We start from the raw sequence: 19,035 nt of genomic DNA, 5'->3' as shown, positions 1-19,035 counted from the left end.
AGGAATATAATTTATTCTGTGCCCACAGTTGGACACTAGCTCAATTTTTGGATCTAGAGCAAGAAATGAACATGACAGGGCTGTATCTTTGACAATTTTCATAGTGTTGACATCCTGTTCTAGTTCCTGGAATAGGGAATAAACAAAGCACTAAACAAAAGGTACTGTTTGTCTCTAAGAGACAATATTTTGAAATTTCAGGTAAAAAATTTCCTCCTAATTTTTGTTTCTCCACAGAATTCCCACATACCCTATTATTTACTACAAGTTAAGGTTAAGAATATAAGATCAACAGACTTGCTCTATTAAGAAATCTAGTAACTTTATTATTTTAATATAACCAAACTGGTGGTTTGAAATATCCTATTTCTAGATAATGTAATCTACATCAAAGAGAAACTAAAAGACCATTTTTATAGTTTCATAATGTGAAAAAATTCTAGTTTGAAGCAGAAAATGAACATTTTAGAATCATCATGGAGAAATATGTCATTTACTTTCTAATATGCTCATATTTGAAGAGCAATCTATTAAACATAAAAATGAAATATGTCAAAAGAATGCAGCATAGTCATTAGGTATATTCTGAGGCTAGGTAAAACAGATTACTAAATGTAATATTTTAAGATAGGAAACCTTGACAATCTTATTTTTAATAAGAAACTCCTGCCCTAGCCAATTTGGCTCAGTGGATAGAGCATTGGCCTGCAGATTTAAGGTTCCTGGGTTTGATTCTGGTCAAGGGCACATGCCCAGGTTGTAGGTTTGATCCCCAGTAGGGGGCGTGCAGGAGGCAGCCAATCAATGATTCTTATCATTGATGTTTCTCTCTCTCTCCCTTCCTCTCTGAAATCAATGAAAATATATTTTAAAAACAACTCATAATTATACTAAGTTTTATAATAGCAGAGACCAAAACTTAAAACTTTTAAGACAGAACTTCGGTAGCCAAAAAAATCTAACGAACAGGTAAAGTTAACAAAGAGATCAAGGGAGATTTTCAAAAATGTTTAGTTATCAAAGCAATGTGCTTATCTCAACAGCAAATAGGATATTTTTAATGGCAAGACAAATTGATTCCTTACTCTAAAAAGCCAATTTAGTAGAAACAGGAAATACTATTTATCTTTTTTAAAAACATATTTATATTTTGAATCTCTTCCATTTAAGAAAAATGTTCCTCATTATTAGGAAGAATGGAGAACATGAAACAAAATCCCTAAAAGATGGGGCCAGAATTTACCTGTGCCTAATACACTGTGTAGCAATAGCTACACCCAGTGGCCACATATGAGTAATGACATTTTCTATCTATAACATAGTAAAAGGTAAATTTGGAAAGAGCTCTTTTTCAATTTATTTAAGGTTCTAGGGTGAACATTATCTTTCACTACAAATTGTTTTAAGAGAACACTGAGCAATCTCCAGGTGTGGGTGGGGATAGGGGGGTGGAGAAGGGTGGCGAACATAGGCCTTAGTTCATAAGCTTGAAGCAATTATGCAGAATAATTCCTTTTTAAAAAAAGTAGCTAAAATAAAACTCAAACACCAGAGAGAACGTACAGATACTTTATTGCTCACCTTTCACACAAAGCACACCTCCAGCCATTTTCTTTCACAGCTTGACAATGTTTAAGTATACAAAAACCCAGCAAGAAGCGCCGTGTAGGTTTCAGTAAAGGAGAATGTAAAACATCAGCTCAGCCAGGCTTTTGTTTTCTGCAGCAATAATAAAGGGCCTCCTGCACTAAGCAAAATTCTGTCCTCTTTCTCTGTAGTGCATTTCTTAACGTTACAAAAAAAAAGTCTCCTGCTCAAAGCAAACTAAATTGTATTTGCTGAGCCAGTGGTATTAACTCGTGCATAAAACAAATTTCAGTTTGCTGTTTCTTCTAGCAGATTTCAAGTAAAAATAGGGTTGAAGGAGGAACTTGTTTTGAATGAATGCAGGTCAGTTTGAATTGCTATACTTCACTAAATGCCTACATGTACAATAGACTCACAACTTAGTCTGCTTTTATAATCTTGACGGATTTTGGCCGCGTTCAGGGTTTTCTGAGTTCCGCTTGTGGTATAATATTCCATCAAGAGGATAAGGCTACTGAATGTGCTATCTGCAGAAGAGCTCAGTTAATAGGAACTGACCTAAAAGTTCTATCAGGAAGCAAATGTGGCATAACCTCTCCAAATAAAAAGCCAACCAGGGTGGAAACTGTGCTTGCAAAACAGACATTAGAATAGTATAAGGAAAACACATATAAATGGGTTGTTAATATGAGGAAGGCTTCCTAGTTGTAAATCTAAAAAAATCTAGGAGAATCCTCATTTTCAAAACTGTATATTGAAAACTACTTATTCAAGTAATTTCTTCAAAAAAGTATGCATGTTGACTGTGGAATTAGTCTACTGGTCAATTAAAGGCAATTTTAATTACCTTTAAAAAAATTCTTCATACAAAGGAGCGATGTACGTGTTTCTCAAATAAACAGCATTATGTAAGCCCATTAAAAAAAAAATCCAACAGAATTGGATTCTGCCACCTGTGGTCTCACATTCAAAATCCACACTGGACTCAGGATTCTTAAACTAAGTTTCTATTACTTGAGCTCTAGCAAAGTAAGGTTCTGTAGCCTCAACTAGTGTAATGTCTTCCTTGTCCAAATCCAGAGTGATTATACTGATAACCACCGTGCTGGAAGTGCTGTTCAAACTGTCCCCCTTGGTGATAATTCTGGCTCCCCCTCCCTCCCCAACCTCCTCCCTGGCCTCCGCGTCCCCCTCGGCCTCCACGCCCACCTCTCCCTCCACGACCACTGCCTCGATCACCATGGTGCCCACCATCTTGGTATCTATTGTCCTGCTGGTATCCACCACCCTGGTATCCACTTGCTGTATAAGTAGTTGTTTGGAAGCCACTATAACCACCACCTTGATAGCCACCACCGTGGCCACCATGGTAGCCACCTGGCTGGAAGCCCGAATCTCGATAACCACCATCTTGGTAGCCACCTCCTCCTCCACTCCCTCCATCTGTCCAGCCTCCTTGATGCTTATTTCCTCTTCCTCCCCCTCGGCCACCGTGGTCGTAGCCACCACGGTCGTAGCCACCACGGTCGTAGCCTCCACGGTCATAGCCACCACGTCCACCTCTCCCTCCTTGTTCATGACCTCCTCGTCCTCCGTATGAGGAATGTTCGTAACCACCTCTCCCTCCGCCTCGGCCTCCTGCTTGCTGCTGGGGGCCATCCTGCCTTTTCTGCCACGGTGGCATCTCCGGGGGCGGAGGCTCAATTTCATTGGGTCTACCGCCTCTGTCAGGCACCCTGCCCATCAACACCTGCGGGAGAAAAAAGGCATTTTAAACCATTTTATTTTGTAAACAGAAATACTTGTACTGGAAAAAAAGATAAAGGTACTCTAATTACCTTATTGATGGCACAGGCAGACTTTTCTCTTACAGAACCACTGCTTGTCCTTAGAATCTTTGACAAGTCTTGTCTTGCAGCCAAAAGGTGAGCAACAGAAATAGTACTTTTAGAAGATAAGACCGAACGTTTTGGTTGGTAAACCTTTGCTAATTTCTCTGTGTGACTCTGTTGGAAGAAAATGTTCAAAGAAAATGTCAGTTTTCAAAATGAATATAAACACTCATATTCAGTAAGTTAAAAGATTTCCAAAATGTCTGGTAATAATATTTATGAGGCTCAAGGGGAAAAGTTATATACTCACCATTGCTCCTACCTAGTCAAGAAGTCTCTTACAGTATAGCAAGAAATGATTATGTATATTTTGGGGGTAAAGAAGAGGTACCCAGGGGGTAGAGGGGTAATTTGGGACTATGAAGGTCACCCCTGCCATTGGTCTAAGATAGTTGCTTTCTAATATTCCCATATTTGCTTATTATGAGATAAAAAATGTTACCTGTGACTAATTATGCTAACACAACATGATACATTTCTTACAAAAGTGACCCCTTCCTATTTAATATTTTCCTCTGGTATAAATAATAAATAAGGACAAAGGGTCTATCTTAACCATTAGTAGAAGTGTAAGTAATGATTAAGGTTGTTAGATCCAAGGAGAAAGACAAATCACTGGGAAATTAGAAAACTTGGGCAAGTTATTTAAATCTATTTCAAACACCAGACCACTAAAGATAAATTAAAAATATAAAGACAAAGTTCACACAAGAGAATGTAAGTTCAAACAAATATAAAACACTTTCAATAAATGCAAATTAGAGTAACCTAAATTTTGGGAAACAGCAACAATCCCTATCTATTAAATTATAGAAGCAACAGCTACAACTACAATACACAGCAAGTCAGCACAAGAACAAAAATATTTGGTATGCCTTTTGGTTATATGCAGGTACTCAAATATTGATGTAAATATTTGGATTACATTATATAACAAAATAGAATGTAAAAAGGTAATTTACTATAATTAAACATATGAACAAAGAAAGATACTAAAAATGCAAACAGATATTGTAGTTAAGATAATGAGATGATCTGTGACTTTTATTTTTAAAGATTTAATAATGAAAAGAATAAAAAAATTGTCATTCCATAGTTTGGGGAATGTTTCCTGAATATCTTGTATTTATTTTTCTTAGAGTCACTATTGTACCTAAATAAGTAATCAATGTTTGTTGTATGGAAACAAATACCTTTGAGAAAACGTTTCAAATAAAACTGATTTAAAGTGCAATTTCAAAGTGAGATATAAGTGCACAAATTTTATTGCATATGAAATAAAAGTTCACTTTGTACATATTAATTTCTACAAAGTAATTTAAAACGAAGTTTCAAAATGAGGTATCAGTACATAAATTCCATTAAATGAAAAAGTAGATTTGTGCAAGTTAAATAATTTGTATAGGCCTTCCTTATTCTCAACATATTTATATATTTCATACAATCATTGTGTATTATAGTTCAACAGAATCTTAAATATCACCTAGATTAAACCTAGCACTTTAAAGATTAAATGAGAGTAAACAGAAGCTCAGAGTATCAGGGTGCCTACTGTCAAGTCCACTGATGGCTACCCAAGACTAAACCACAGTATCAATGTCTCCGTCAGTGCACTTTCATCAATCATATGTTTCTCTAGCTGAAAGTTGTAGATTATTTATTTATTTAAATTATATCTACTATGCTGAGGGTGAAATGATTATTTTTATCAAAGGTAATTTAAGGAAGGACTTGTATTTCTTAAACAACAACTGCAGAAGAAAACAATTTACTCCTGATACTACTGACTTGCTGTGAGATCTTAGGCAGGCTCTCATTTATCTAGGTTGCCATCTTGTTTTAGTTACAAAAACGAGGGGAGTTAAGACTGATCTCTAAGACCTCCTTCCAATACTAAAATGCTATAACCCAATAGATATCTACCCCTATAATTTAGTCAAATAGGACTTTGCTAAGGTTTCAAGATTTTTGCGAAACTAACATATTAGCAAGATTATTGGAGAACTAAATAAAAGCACTTACTAAGTCAATTCACTAAAATTCAGAGAAAAATCTATTTTTAAAAATGAATACATTGCTCAGCTGGTGTTGCTCAGTGGTTGAGCACTGATCTATGAACTAGGAGGTCATGGTTCCATTCTTGATCAGGGCACATGCCTGGGTTGCGGGTTCAATCCCCAGTGGGGGGCGTGCATGAGGCAGCCGATCAATTATTCTCTCATCACTGATGTTTCTTTCTCTCTCTCGCTCTCCCTTCCTCTCTCAAATCAATAAAAATATATTTTAAAAAAATTGAATGCACTATTAAGGGAACATCTCATACTAACATTTGGACCAACCTCCACAAAAATTCAAGATTTAGTTCCATTTCAGGGTTTTAAGGTTAAATTAATCAGTCAATCATTAATTCCCACTTACTGATCATATAGCAGTTATTTAATAAATATCTGTTGAATGACTAAGACCTTCAACTGGACTATCTCATTTAAGCTAAAATAAGTCTTATTCTCTAATTCTATAGATCATAATATTTGGTCTTTCTAAATCCAACAAAATAAAATTGTCAAATACTTTTACAAATTATTATTTTACTAATTTTCAGAAACTCCATTTCTCTCACATATGAGTACTTCACTTCAAGAAGGGTCTATTACATACCGGTTTGCTGACCAATATTGAAAAGAAAGGTCCCTCTGTGTGTTTCCTATGTATTTCTCTTGTAGTTTCCACTGTATCTCAACTGTACTAGGGATGCTTAAGGATCAAGTCTATAAATACTCTGCTCTTTTAAATTATTCAATGCGTACCTTAGCTCGGTCAGACCAACCAAACGACTGGACAGTGACATCCAAACGTTTTATTAGCAGCTTTCTCCGAACTTCATATTCATTGGCTATGGCTTGGTTAATTGCTTCTACCTTTTCCTGAAACAAAACATTTTTAAGAAGTTAGAATTTAAAAAAAATAAAATAAAAAAGAAGTTAGAATTTAAACCTGCTTGACCCTTGTTTCAAAAGGGCAGAAACTGTTTCGTTCATACCTGAATCCCAGCACTTAGCACAAAATAGTTATTCAATAAATATAATAAAAGTTATAAATTAAGGAAATGATATGCAAAATAATGTCTCAAAACATAATAACAGATATGTACAGTACCAAAGTATGGTTTAGCTTTCCGATAATCCATTGTGTGAAGCTCAGCCCAATGAAGTTTTTGGCTTCAAGGCAACCCATTTGGCAATTAGAAACATGCTTCATACTGAACTTCTATTCATTTTAATCAGCTGTATGAAATATTTACAAATTATAAGTGTTTCTATTCTTAAATTATTTGCTGCACATCTTAAGATTCACAAATGATTCTAAGAATGTCCATCTAGGAAACTACATATTAGAAAAAATAACTTAAAAAGCACCCACTGTAGGGTCAACATAAATGTCATAGGATAGATGGATGATTCCTTGCCAATTCACTCCACAAATGATTGCTACTCACCCAGTGGGCCGGTCCCAATGACTTCTTCAATAAAGGCTTTCCCACATGATTAGGTGGAACTTTTGCTAATGTTTCCTTTAACTGACACAAAAAACATAAATGAATGAATAAACAAATGTAAAAGTAACACATATCCTCCTCATCTTCCTAAGTCCCATCATATCTTGCCATCAAAAGAAGATTCCTGACAGAGGGAAAGGCGGAGGATGTTTTGAAATGTACAAGACCCACACAATAAAGACACTCGCTGGCCCACTCCTCTCGTGCCTATGGAAGTATGATTCCTTCACTGCACCTACGACAGTGCCTGACAACGGCAGGCACTGAATGGGTATTTCCTGAAGGAATGAATGAACACACAGAAAAATAGGGACTATGGATACACTGCTGCTCCCCTGTAGAGTTCAGCCAGATTTGTGCATCATGGTGTCCATCTGCCCCATAATGCTAATGTACCAATTCTTAAGAGTCCAACAGATATGCATACAGAGAGTAACTCTGCTATAACAAATATCATCCTCTTTTATTCATTAATTTTTTAAAACCCCTTCATGGTTGATAATGTGTGGCATAAATTATTTTCACGTACTAGATTATGTTAGCAGTCAAGAAATCTAAATCGCCAATTGAAACTTTGTAAGACTCGAAGTGAGTGGACTAAAAACAAGAACATTAACATCCTTTTCTGTCCAGTCAATGGGGAGGGTGGTAACATTTAATGATAAAGACTTTAAAACTTAATTGCATTGAAGTTCAATTATTAGGACTTAATTTATATCTAGTTTATTTTAGCTTATAAATCCAAGTGTCAGTTTTCTTTTTGAAAAAGAAACATGCTAATATGTTAAAAAAACACAAAACACTAAAATACTGATTTCTCTTTAAGGCATCTAGGATTTAAAACCCAAAACTCATCTAGTAACAATTACTTAATAATATGCACATTAGGTTCCCATTAAGAGAAATTAACTTGCTTCATTTCAAACAAATGTAGGACTATGCCTTTAATACACTACAATCTGGTACTAAAGGTCTTACTTTTTTTTCAATCCCGCTGAAGAATTGGAACATAGTTATATTGGCTGGAGGTTTGGACATTCCTAGAGCAATACATATGCCTTTCAACTCTTGAAAGACCTCACTACCGCCTCCTTCTTGAGCTTTTTTTGGAGGAGTATTCACACAGAGCATTCTGGCAGCTTCTAGTTCTGAGATGAGGTATGCTGAAGTAAACAAAATAAGATTTCAAAATGAGATACAACTACAGTTAATAGTCATAAGTCTGGAGTCACAACTCTATAGACCTAATGATATGTAACTTTTAAAGCTGCAAGAATGGAAAAAAACAAGAAAAACCATATTTACCTCAAGTGACATGGCATATAAACTGATTCTGTAACACAGGTATTTAATCAATATATATTTAAAGGCTAATTTAAAAATAAGTGATTCTTCTTTGAAACCAAAGGATCAAGGTAGCTGACATCTAAAAATCTGGATTCTTGCATTCTACTGTTAAGGAATCTACAGAACAGGGGTTGGCATCTGTTGACAAATTTGCAAAACGTGGCAGGTGGCAAACTTTCAGTGACAATTAAAAAGGTTATTTTTTTACTTCTCACAACTGACACGCATCAGTGATCCTATATAATAAAAGGCTAATATGCAAAGTGACTGAACGGTCACTATAACACACACTGACCACTAGGGGACAAACGCTCAACGCAGGAGCTGTCCCCTGGTGGTCAGTGTGCTCCCACAGGGGGAGCGCCGCTCAGCCAGAAGCGGGGCTTGCTACTCCTTAGCACTGCCTTGGAGGCCGGAGAGGGCTCCCGCCACTGCCGCCGAGCTCACAGCTGGCAAGTGCAGCAGTGGTAGCGCTAAGGACCCCTCAGGGGATGTCCACCGAGGGGTCCTGGACTGCAAGAGAGTGAATGTCCAAGAGGGCGAATGCCGTGCACTGGGCCTCTAGTATAATTATATGTTCCTCTAACCATACGATACTTAGGAAGTCTGTTTAGAATTGGCATGAAACAACATTTTTAAGTAATCAAAGTTTAATGTACAGGAGAAGGGGGAAGGCACCAAATTCCCAAAAGTTCCTTTCTAATGGTGTCCAGTAGCCTAATGTCACGTTCTGGCTGTTCAAAATAAACCCCCCTCTTCCATCTATATTCTTCTCAGTATTCCCTTCCCCCTGCTCTCCTCATTCTCATCCCCTCCCGTGAAAACAACAAAAGTTTCAAATCCTTTCTTGGCAAAGTCCTTTTCTATCAGTATCATCCTGTGTGTGTTGATTTCAGTCATGGATAATGAGGGCTGCAATCTGCTTCAGGTAATTAAGGTGAAGATAAAATTTTCAATCTTATTCCTTTAACCTTCCTAAGGACATTTACGTTTTTATAAAACGATTAGTAATCATGTGGATTTCAGGACTTCAGGAATGTGACCAAATGAGAACCTCCTGATGATATGAGAAAAATGGTTTTGAAAAAAAGCCATTTTGGGGGCTCTTTAGTTTAGAAGGACAGAGGAACGATAGCCTGAATATCTTATGTCCTATACCCAAGGTGTAATGCTAGAAGTAGAGGGATCATAATTTTGGCAGATCATTTCTGAAAAGCTGCCAACTCCTATTCTAGAACAATATATACAGCTAAGTTTCTGGAAAGGTAATTCTAAATGGGTTTGATCAAATCTTAACATGTTCCATACAGCAAACTGTATGAATTAAAACATCAAAACGGTAAAACTCCCCACTGTCATGAAAATAATCACTTTTTATAAATAAGGTGTTACTGGAACACTGCCACATTCCTGTTTCGTATCGCCTCCAGCTGCTTACACGCTATACAGCAGCACAGTTGAGAGTTGTGACAGAGATGTTCTGGTCCACAAAGCTGAAAATGCTTATTACCTGGACCTTTAAGAAAGAGTCTGCCAACCCTTGTTCTCGAAAATCATGTTATATGATTTAATAAATTTGTCCTCTAAATTTAGGACAAAGTAGCACAGGTATTCACAAAATTAGTTCCCCAATACAATTACCATCAAAAAGCATTAACTGTAGCTGGTGTGTTCAAAGTACTAGAAAGGCACTGACTGTATATTTAATGCAAAACAAAAAAGATTATCTCAACTGACAATCTAGTGAGGAATAAAGAATAAATGCATAAAAAGATGAATAGTTTTTCATCTATTAGAAACTTAGAAATGACTTATTTTACCTAAGGGAAATGTTCTGACAACCCGAAAGACCAACGAACGGTTAAAATAGTTCTTAATTTGACACAGGAGTTTTTTAGCCACTCATTCGAAGACTATTTTACTAACAATTCCAATGAGGTTAGTTTTTTACCCCTCAAAACACAATATATTCAAAGATTCAAATCAGTAAGGTAAGGGTGCTGGAAGAAGTAAATCAAATTATAGCATCAACATGTAACAATTGATACTTGGGAAAGACACAAAATATACGGAGCAAGTAGAGAATGAGTACATGTACATAAACATTATCATGAAAGAGAAAACAAACTGAGGGGGATATTTCAGAAAAGGGGAAACAGCAAGAGCAAAGATAAGGAGGGAGGTGAGTAGTGTGTATGTGTGAAGAACACAAAGAGCAGAGTAAACTTTAGCTGACTCAGTCATTCAGTTGAGCAAATAGTTGCATATTCTTGAAAAGCTTTTGAGGTGATAGCACATTAAAACAGTCTATTAATATTGACCCAAAATGATCATGTTCTGTGCAGTCTGCTTAAGAAAGAGGAAAGAGTTAAAGGTATTTTATAAAGATTTATATTCAAAGTGGTTTTCATAAATATCAGCACTAAAAAGGCCAAACTCTGAGCTCTTTGAAAGAATTAGCTACTCAGGGTTATTACTAACCTTTCCACACAGCTGTTGTCCTGCTATGTAAGATAACATGTTCTAAGTGCCAAATATTAGGTGTTGGTAACGATAAACAGTGCTGCCAAAGAATCACTGAGCACACTGTGGCTGAGCCAGTTACAGAAACTATATGATTTGAAGATTACTGCATGCATGCACAGAACTACTGCAGCAATATCAGTACCTAAAGCAGTATCTAATCTTAAGGGCATATCCCCCAGTAACAATCATTTGGCAAAGGGGAAGGTAAGAAAGTGATTCTGATGCTCACTTTGGCAGCACATATACTAAAACTGGAACAACATGGGGATTAGCATGGCTCCTGTGCAAGGATGACATGCAAATTCATGAAACATTCCTTTTTTTTTTTTAAGAAAGTGATTCTGGAATAATTCGTGTTCAGTATAATGGCTATGAACACTTTTTTTAAAAAAATTGTACTTTCAAAATTAGAATTATAGCATTTTCTAGAAAACATAGTACAGTTGTAAAGACAAATATTTTAAAAATACTCTTATTTGTGTTCGTCATAATAAGAACTGTACTACTCAGCTAACCGAAGCTTCATCTAAATGTGTCTCAGAATGCTACAACAATTCTGAGTTAATACTATTCACGGAATTTATTGGAGAGTTTAAGACAGCAAAATTTGTGAGTCTACTTACTGTTTTTCAGGGTGAAGAGAGAAATAGTAGTTAGTATAGACAAAACATGGAAGGAAAGAACTTTTTATAATAATTTATTTCCCTCAACGATGGGTAAGTACAGGAACAAAGCAAATATTATTGCAGAAAATTTTACATTTACAAACAAAACCAACACCCTTAACAAATTACCCAACAACAAAGAAACATCAAGAAAATATTTTAATTTAAAAAACAAAAAACTTCATTATTCCCACACTGTTTTCCCAGTCTATTTTAAAATGTGCTTCCAGTCTAGAACGCTAAGGTTTAATGATCACACATTGAACAACACTCCAGCACTACCTTTGGTCATAGTAGTTGAAGCACAACGATAAATGAGTAGCAATTACAAAACAACTCTACTACCAGCGCACAGACCCAATAGCTTCTAAGCTGGAAATTTAATCAAGGTTTCTTTAAAATAAGTATTCTGAATTAAATCCACAATAAAACAAAACAGTAACAACTAGTTTATTAGTCTTGGAAAACATAAACAGAAAATAATAGCTACATTCTAGTAGCCATGAACTTACTGAGCAAAAGGAGGCAGTTCTTCTGAACGAGAAGGCGCTTGGTCACATCCCCAGAAGTCAGTGAAAGGTATGGACAGTTCATCTCCCCTAGTAGCCCACTCACCTCAAGTTGGAATTCTTCAGCTTCATTCGGGCCTTTGAAGAATTAAAATCATCTTATTTAATAAAAATGTTTTTCCCATTAGCATACACACATATATAAATTGAAATTCTTAATAAGATTTTCCTAACAAAAGTTCCTTTTTCTTCTAATTCATCCTTTCTCACGCCACTGACAATTTCTTCCTTAAGTATTTTCATTAGGTTATTCCCTTATTTGAGAACCTTTAACGGCTAATCTCTACCTCATCTAATCGACTTTTTCTTTCGTTTTAATCCTCACCCGAGGATATTTTCCATTGATTTTTAGACAGAGTGGAAGAGAGCAGAAAAGACAGAGAAACATCTATGTGAGAGAAACACATCAATTGGTTGCCTCCTGAATGAGCCCAACCAGAGCACCGGGGTGGGGAGGAGCCTGCAACCGAGGTAACGTGCCCTGACCGGAATCAAACCCAGGACCCTTCAGTCCATAAGCTGACGCTCTATCCACTGAACCACACCGGCTAGGCCAAATTTTTCTGTCTTCAAAGCATAGCCTCTCTACTTTGCCCTTCCCAGATTATGTTTGTAATAGTTAGCTACTACTTCCACCAATATTTCCTCTACTTGTGCCAGGCTAGTCTCCTCAATGCCATAGGTCAGTCTAATTTCCACATCTGTGCCTTCATTTCAGTTATTCCATCAAAGTCCAGTGGTCTTGCTCCTTGATGAAAAATTACCCAGGTACTAGAGCACTAACTGATTTCCTCCCACTGTGAACCACAAAGTGAAGCATGTAATTACTACTAATATCCAGTTGTTTCAATTGTGCCAGATATTTCTAGTTTCTAGACTAAGTGTGAAGGTAGTAAACATGACTTGTAGTTCTGTATTCCTATAATGTGCAAAGTATAGAGTATACTGGGTGAACCAAGGAAAAACAATGCTCTTTATTCTTTACTATTTTGATGGCTCTCTATTCAATATCACAGTGGGGAGAGTCACTTGATCTGAGACCTTTTTCTCATCTATAAAATGGGAAGACTGTATTATCAATTGTTTTGCAAACTGTGTCTGTGAGGTCCAGAGTTGCACAGACTTCCTTAGAGGCAGCGGGGACAACGAGGAGAGAATTGTGCTAAAAGTACTCCCTCTCAACTTCAACTAGAACAGCTACACTTTACATGTTTTATGTGTTGGCTTCTATAAAGTGTTTTCATATAAACAAAGGGGATCTGGGTTATAAATATAGTTACCATATAGCACAGGTGTTTGTTCAGAAGTTCTTACAATCTCTGAAATGTTAGGTTAAGAGGCAATGTTAAGAGTAATGGCTCCCAAATTTGACTGCTGGGATTGAATCCTGGCTTTATCACTTACTGGTTGTGTGACCTTAGGTCAGTGATGGCGAACTTTTTGAGCTGGGCGTGTCAGCATTTTGAAAAACCCTAACTTTACTCTGGTGCCGTGTCACATATAGACATTTTTTGATATTTGCAACCATAGTAAAACAAAGACTTATATTTTTGATATTTATTTTATATATTTAACTGCCATTTAACAAAGAAAAATCAACCAAAAAAATGAGTTCGTGTGTCACCTCTGACACGCGTGTCATAGGTTCGTCATCACTGCCTTGGGTGGTTATTTAACCTCATTGTGTTTCCTTGTTTAATGTATAAAAGAGTAATAAAACCTATGACTGCCCTGAGGTTAAAATGAGTTAATACAAGTAAAGTACTCAGAACATAATAAGTACTCAATAAATGTAAGCTGCTGCTATCATTACTATTGTACTATACTCTCCTTAAAAATTAGAATTGGGCCCACTCGGTATGGCTCAGCGGTTGAACGCTGACCCATGAACCAGGAGGTCACTGGTTTGATTCCCAGTCAGGGCATATGCCCAGGTTATGGGCTCAATTCCCAGTAGGGAGGCAGGCAGGAGGCAGCGGATTGATGTTTCTCTCTCAACCCTCTTTCTATCTATCTATCCCTCTCCCTTCCTCTCTCTCAAAATCAGTGAAGGGAAAATTTTTTCTTAATTAGAGTTAAGTGCAATTAATATGTACAAATTAAATATATTAAACATAAAAGAGTGAGTGAGCTCTTCACAATGGAATTCTGTGAAAAAGAAAATGGGATTATGTGTATAGTTCTCTATAAGAGTGGATTAGTAGGTGGGCATTCTTCTTTTGTCTATTATATTATAGGTTTACCTATGGTAGGAGGGAAACCAGATGGTGGAGTCTCAGGTTCTAAGCCTTTGGACACCTCTTTTGCAGAATCAACAAAACAGAAGTTGTTATTGCTAAAACCATAACAAAATTGGCAAATATAAAACAGCTCTCAATGCTATAAATCTGATGGTGTTGGATTTGATTTTGATAAAGCTAATGATACATTCTTATACAGAAAACTTAATAAAGTGCTTTCTTTCTCCCTACATATACTAATTACAGAGCATTTACTTTACATATGTACTTGTAGAATCTGGTAGTACAAAAAGAAAAATATCCTAATTTCTAGTGCTAGCCACCAATTTACGACCTCACAAGTCAAGTTTTACAGAGAATAAAAAGTTCATATATGCTATATTTCTCTCCATTTTTCTGTATCTTAGTAATAGGGTCTTTTCACCTTCCATAACATTTGAATGACTATATTTTGTTTTTATCAACTTCTGAATCATTTTTCTCTAAAAACAATGGAGGCAGAGTATTCTGTTGCTTTACAAAAATTTTTTTTTATATATTTACAAAGAACTTGAAATTTTAGCTTTAGTATTGATAATGTTCAATTGACAATACCCAAATTGTATTTTTTATATTTTGCACCTAGAACTGATATTTACTTACTCTTAGTTGCTTGCACATTTTCTTCCAGTTTACAGAGCACTCTTAATTCAGACACCAGCCAAGCACAGAGTTTGGTAAACTCAGGGGAACTGGCTCCAGCAGAGACCGCCTGAGACAGAGCGCCATCTTCTAACAATGGACCCTTGTAACTGGTGAGTTAAGAAATCATACTTCATAAGAATATAGAATCACACCTAATATATTACAGATGCAATATACACTACTTCTTTATTATTTCTATAATTGATAGTTTAAAAAAGATCTTATGATGACCAGTTTCTAAACTTACAAATATAAAAATCTGAACTATACTAAATCATTAGAAAAATAAGCTAAATGTTAACTGCATTTCATCCCTTCAAAATATAGGTGAATATTTATGTCTACTTCTACACACTAACTGAAAGCTCTTACTGTATAAAGATTTATTTTCTTACTCTAATTGAACTGAGTATTAAAACCAGATTAATAAGTGATAGCTAATTATACTATATTTTACTAGTTTAGAAATAAAACTTAGGTTATTTTTTCTTGAGATTTTTCCAGAAATCAATTAGGTTAGGGTTTTAATGACTTTCTTTAAAAGCAAAATTTTCCAATTGATCATTTATTTCCTTTTTCTATACTTACTGAAGGTTAAGACCAGTAAGACCTGCTAGTACCAGAGAAATGTCAAGTTTAATTTAATAATTGCTTGTGAGGTATTGTTTGGGTGAACTGGTACAAGTGAAACCTAATCCTTTGCAAGTGATTCAAATGTAATTTTAAAAAATTACTTAATGTTCAAACATTCATAAAAGGCAATAGTAATAATGAACCCCAATCTAGGATATAGCTATAATGAAAGATTTCATCATTCTCAAAGGAATTTTAAAATATATATTCTTCAGAAGACTTTTTTTCGTAAAGAAAATATTAATAAAAATAATAAGTACGCTTAAGATAATTTGATGTTTAGTGGTATAGAAATGTTAGAGTAATTACAATACTTGATCCTTTTAAAATACAATTACACTGAGTGGCCAGATTATTATGACCACCCCATCAGTACAATGAAGTGAATTAATTATGCGAAGAATAATAATAAAACCTTGAGTGTATCTGCTTAGGAAGTTTTCAATATTCAGTATTTTTGGAAGTGTCAGTTAAGTACTGATGGGGTGGTCATAATAATCTAGCCACTCAGTGTATATGTGTATACATTGAATGGAATGGAAAAAGTGTTACACAAAATGAGGTTATAGATCTCTGGCATCTAGATTTAAAAGCACACATTAGACACTGGAGTAAAGAGACGAGGCCTAGAAACTTCTTGTGTTTCACTTTTAGATTTTGCTCTTTTATTTTACAAGTAGAGTTACTGAATTCCTACCATGTGCCAAATTAGAGACTCCTTTAAGAGTACACACCCATCAATGAAGACTAAATTTTCATGATCGAGTGCCACCAAACTAAGTAGTTATGGTTAACATTTATAGCCAAGTTTTCAGGAAATCCCACGGCTTACATTACAACCCATCCTAAGGAAATAACGTGGTTACAGTGACTACTTTGAGTGTCCCCATGAGCAGTTAAAAGAAGGTAAGAGAACAATAATGGGAAGAAACATCACCCATCACCCACTGTTCGGTGACCCCTTCCCGTGCAGAATGACTGCATTTGAAGGTGGTCTACCTCGCCCTCTCATCCCACAGCTTCCAACACTACTCTTAAGGGTCGCTTCTTAGAAGCTCCTACAGTGATGGCGAACCTATGACACGTGTGTCAGAGGTGACATGCGAACTAATTTTTTTTTGGTTGATTTTTCTTTGTTAAATGGCATTTAAATATATAAAATAAATATCAAAAATATAAGTCTTTGTTTTACTATGGTTTCAAATATCAAAAAAATTCTATATGTGACAGGGCACCAGAGTGAAGTTAGGGTTTTTCAAAATGCTGACACGCCGAGCTCAAAAGGTTCGCCATCACTGTCCTAGGAACCGATTTCCTTTGGCAGCAAAGGGACCCTCCTCACACCTCCGCACCGCACATCCGGGTGGTGTGCACTGCTCTTCCAACTCGCTCCGTACCATCCCTGTGCAGCCCAACACTGCCCGGAACAAGTGTTCCTCAAAAACTGTTCACTGAATGAATGGCTTCAGGTGTGAGCGTGCAATTTCGTGTGAGATGTCTACCAAAACAGCCCATTTTGCTGAGCTACTTTTACGTCTACCCTATTCAAAGAAATAAGCCCCCTAAGTTTAGAATCTTCACTATATATATATAGGACAGTGGTCATCCACTTGGACAAAGAAAGGCGATCAGCACTGCCACTTCCTTTCCTAAAAATTTCTCCCCGGACAGCAAGTTTACTCAAGTGGACAGACTCTGGGAACCCGCACAGGGTCCTTTTTTTCAAGGAGAACACAGTTTCCCCTCAAATGGTTTCCACGTGAATCCAAAAGCCCAGGGGGAGGTTTTGATACAGGACCTGTTTTTTTTTTTTTTAAATAAATACAGCTACCTAAATCTGTGTAAAAAAAAAAAAATTGACATTGTACCTCTAGCCAAATATTGAATCATACGATTTGTTTCTGAAACCACAGTGACCCCAAGGTTCTGAGTTTTCAGGTCTTAACAGAGTCTTCCGACCTGAGAAACCAGGGAGATAAGCAGCCTCATTGCCCACTTCTAGGTGAGCCGACTATGGTTAGCTGTCAGGACGGGAGACAATGGGCACCACCACGGGTAGGGATGTGGGGCGTGCAGACCACCCCGAGGGCAAGTCAGGGCGAGCAGTGGCTCCGAGGCGTGTCAGACGCGGGAGGAACTGCCCGCGGTTCCCACGGAGGGGGCGCCAGGTGAGGGGCACCGCGAGCGAGCGGCACGGATGCGGCGCACAGACATGTGGCTCCGGGAAGCCTGGTGCCTGCGGAGATGACTGGGCAAAGATGTCCTGAGACCAACGGGGTGGGGTAGGCGTGGGGGCTCAGGACGGGGAGTTCGGAGGACAAGGAGGAAACCCGAGAATCAACTTTGGCAACCTCTGAAGTGAGGGGGTCCGGCCGGAGGACGGGGAGCCGGGAGAGGCGCTCCGAGAGGGGGTGGGCGAGAACCGGTGCCCAGACAATGACACGCTAGACCGGGAAACAGCGCGGGGACCTCGGCTGCAAGGAGCACCGGGCAGGCCTCGGGGCGTCGCAGGCGGAGGGCCCCGAGCGAGTTGGGCAGAGACAGCGGACGTGGCGTTGGGGTCCCGGAGCCTGAGGGGAGGCGACAGCCAGGCGCCGCGGAGTGCGGCGTGGAGAGCCAGGTGTCTCCGTCTGGGACTCCGGAGGTGTGCCCCGGGGACCGGCTGTGTGGGGACCGGGAGACCGTGCTCTGGGACTCTTACCCCAGGTCTTCCAGCGACTCCAAGATGTCAGTCTCCATGAGGTCGCACTCCATGCTAGTGGTATTCAAATTTCCGAGTCCTGAGGCTCCCCTCTTCGCCGGCAACGCGTACGCTAGCGCATGCGCTGCCTCCCCGGAACTTCCAAGTCGACGTCTGGCGCCTCAGCCCCTGCACTGCGCATGTCCCGAGCGTGCGCAAGAAACGTGGTCCCGCCCATAGCCCCGCCCCTGCCGGCCGAGGGATGGCCAGGAGGCAGAGGTTGGCACATGCGTGTTACTGAGTAGTGAAGCCGTCAGCCCAAAGAAAGGCAGGCGGACCTGGCTGCGTGGCAGCCGGGCGTGGGGACCAGGCGACGGGGGGAGGGGGGAGGTTAGGAGGGGTAGCGTTCTAGTTTCTCAACTTGCTTTACGCAAATGTGAATCTTGGGGCGAAGCGGACTGGGGAGGAGTCGGGGGGGTCGCTAGGTACGGGTGGGTGTTGTCTGTGAAACAATGTTGGACCTCAGGGAGTGGAGGGAGGGGTTGTCCGCACTCCGACAGCGTGTGCTCGCCTTAGCTGCGGGCCATGGAGAAGGGAAAAATTCTTAAGCTTCGGAGACAGAAACGGGACAAGTGCCGAGAACGGCATAGACAGTA

General features: G+C 38.2%; 1 protein-coding gene across 1 annotated transcript; it reads right to left on the bottom strand.

Annotated features, from left to right (window-relative positions):
* Positions 1–1,553: 1,553 nt before the first annotated feature.
* Positions 1,554–18,557, bottom strand: FAM98A (family with sequence similarity 98 member A). Its single transcript, XM_006767408.2, has 8 exons — positions 18,401–18,557; positions 15,025–15,173; positions 12,086–12,220; positions 8,014–8,198; positions 6,976–7,056; positions 6,287–6,403; positions 3,426–3,593; positions 1,554–3,337 (listed from the first exon to the last, which is right to left on the bottom strand). The coding sequence occupies exons 1-8, from the start codon at positions 18,451–18,453 to the stop codon at positions 2,633–2,635; spliced, it is 1,593 nt and encodes a 530-aa protein (XP_006767471.1). The 5' UTR covers positions 18,454–18,557; the 3' UTR covers positions 1,554–2,632.
* Between the last annotated feature and the right edge of the window lie 478 nt (positions 18,558–19,035).

Source organism: Myotis davidii, unplaced genomic scaffold (genome assembly GCF_000327345.1).
Source record: "Myotis davidii unplaced genomic scaffold, ASM32734v1 scaffold238, whole genome shotgun sequence".
In the NCBI taxonomy this organism is placed as follows: Eukaryota; Metazoa; Chordata; class Mammalia; order Chiroptera; family Vespertilionidae; genus Myotis; species Myotis davidii.
Note: the sequence above shows the minus strand (reverse complement) of the source record. Positions and strands in the feature narration are given on the sequence as shown.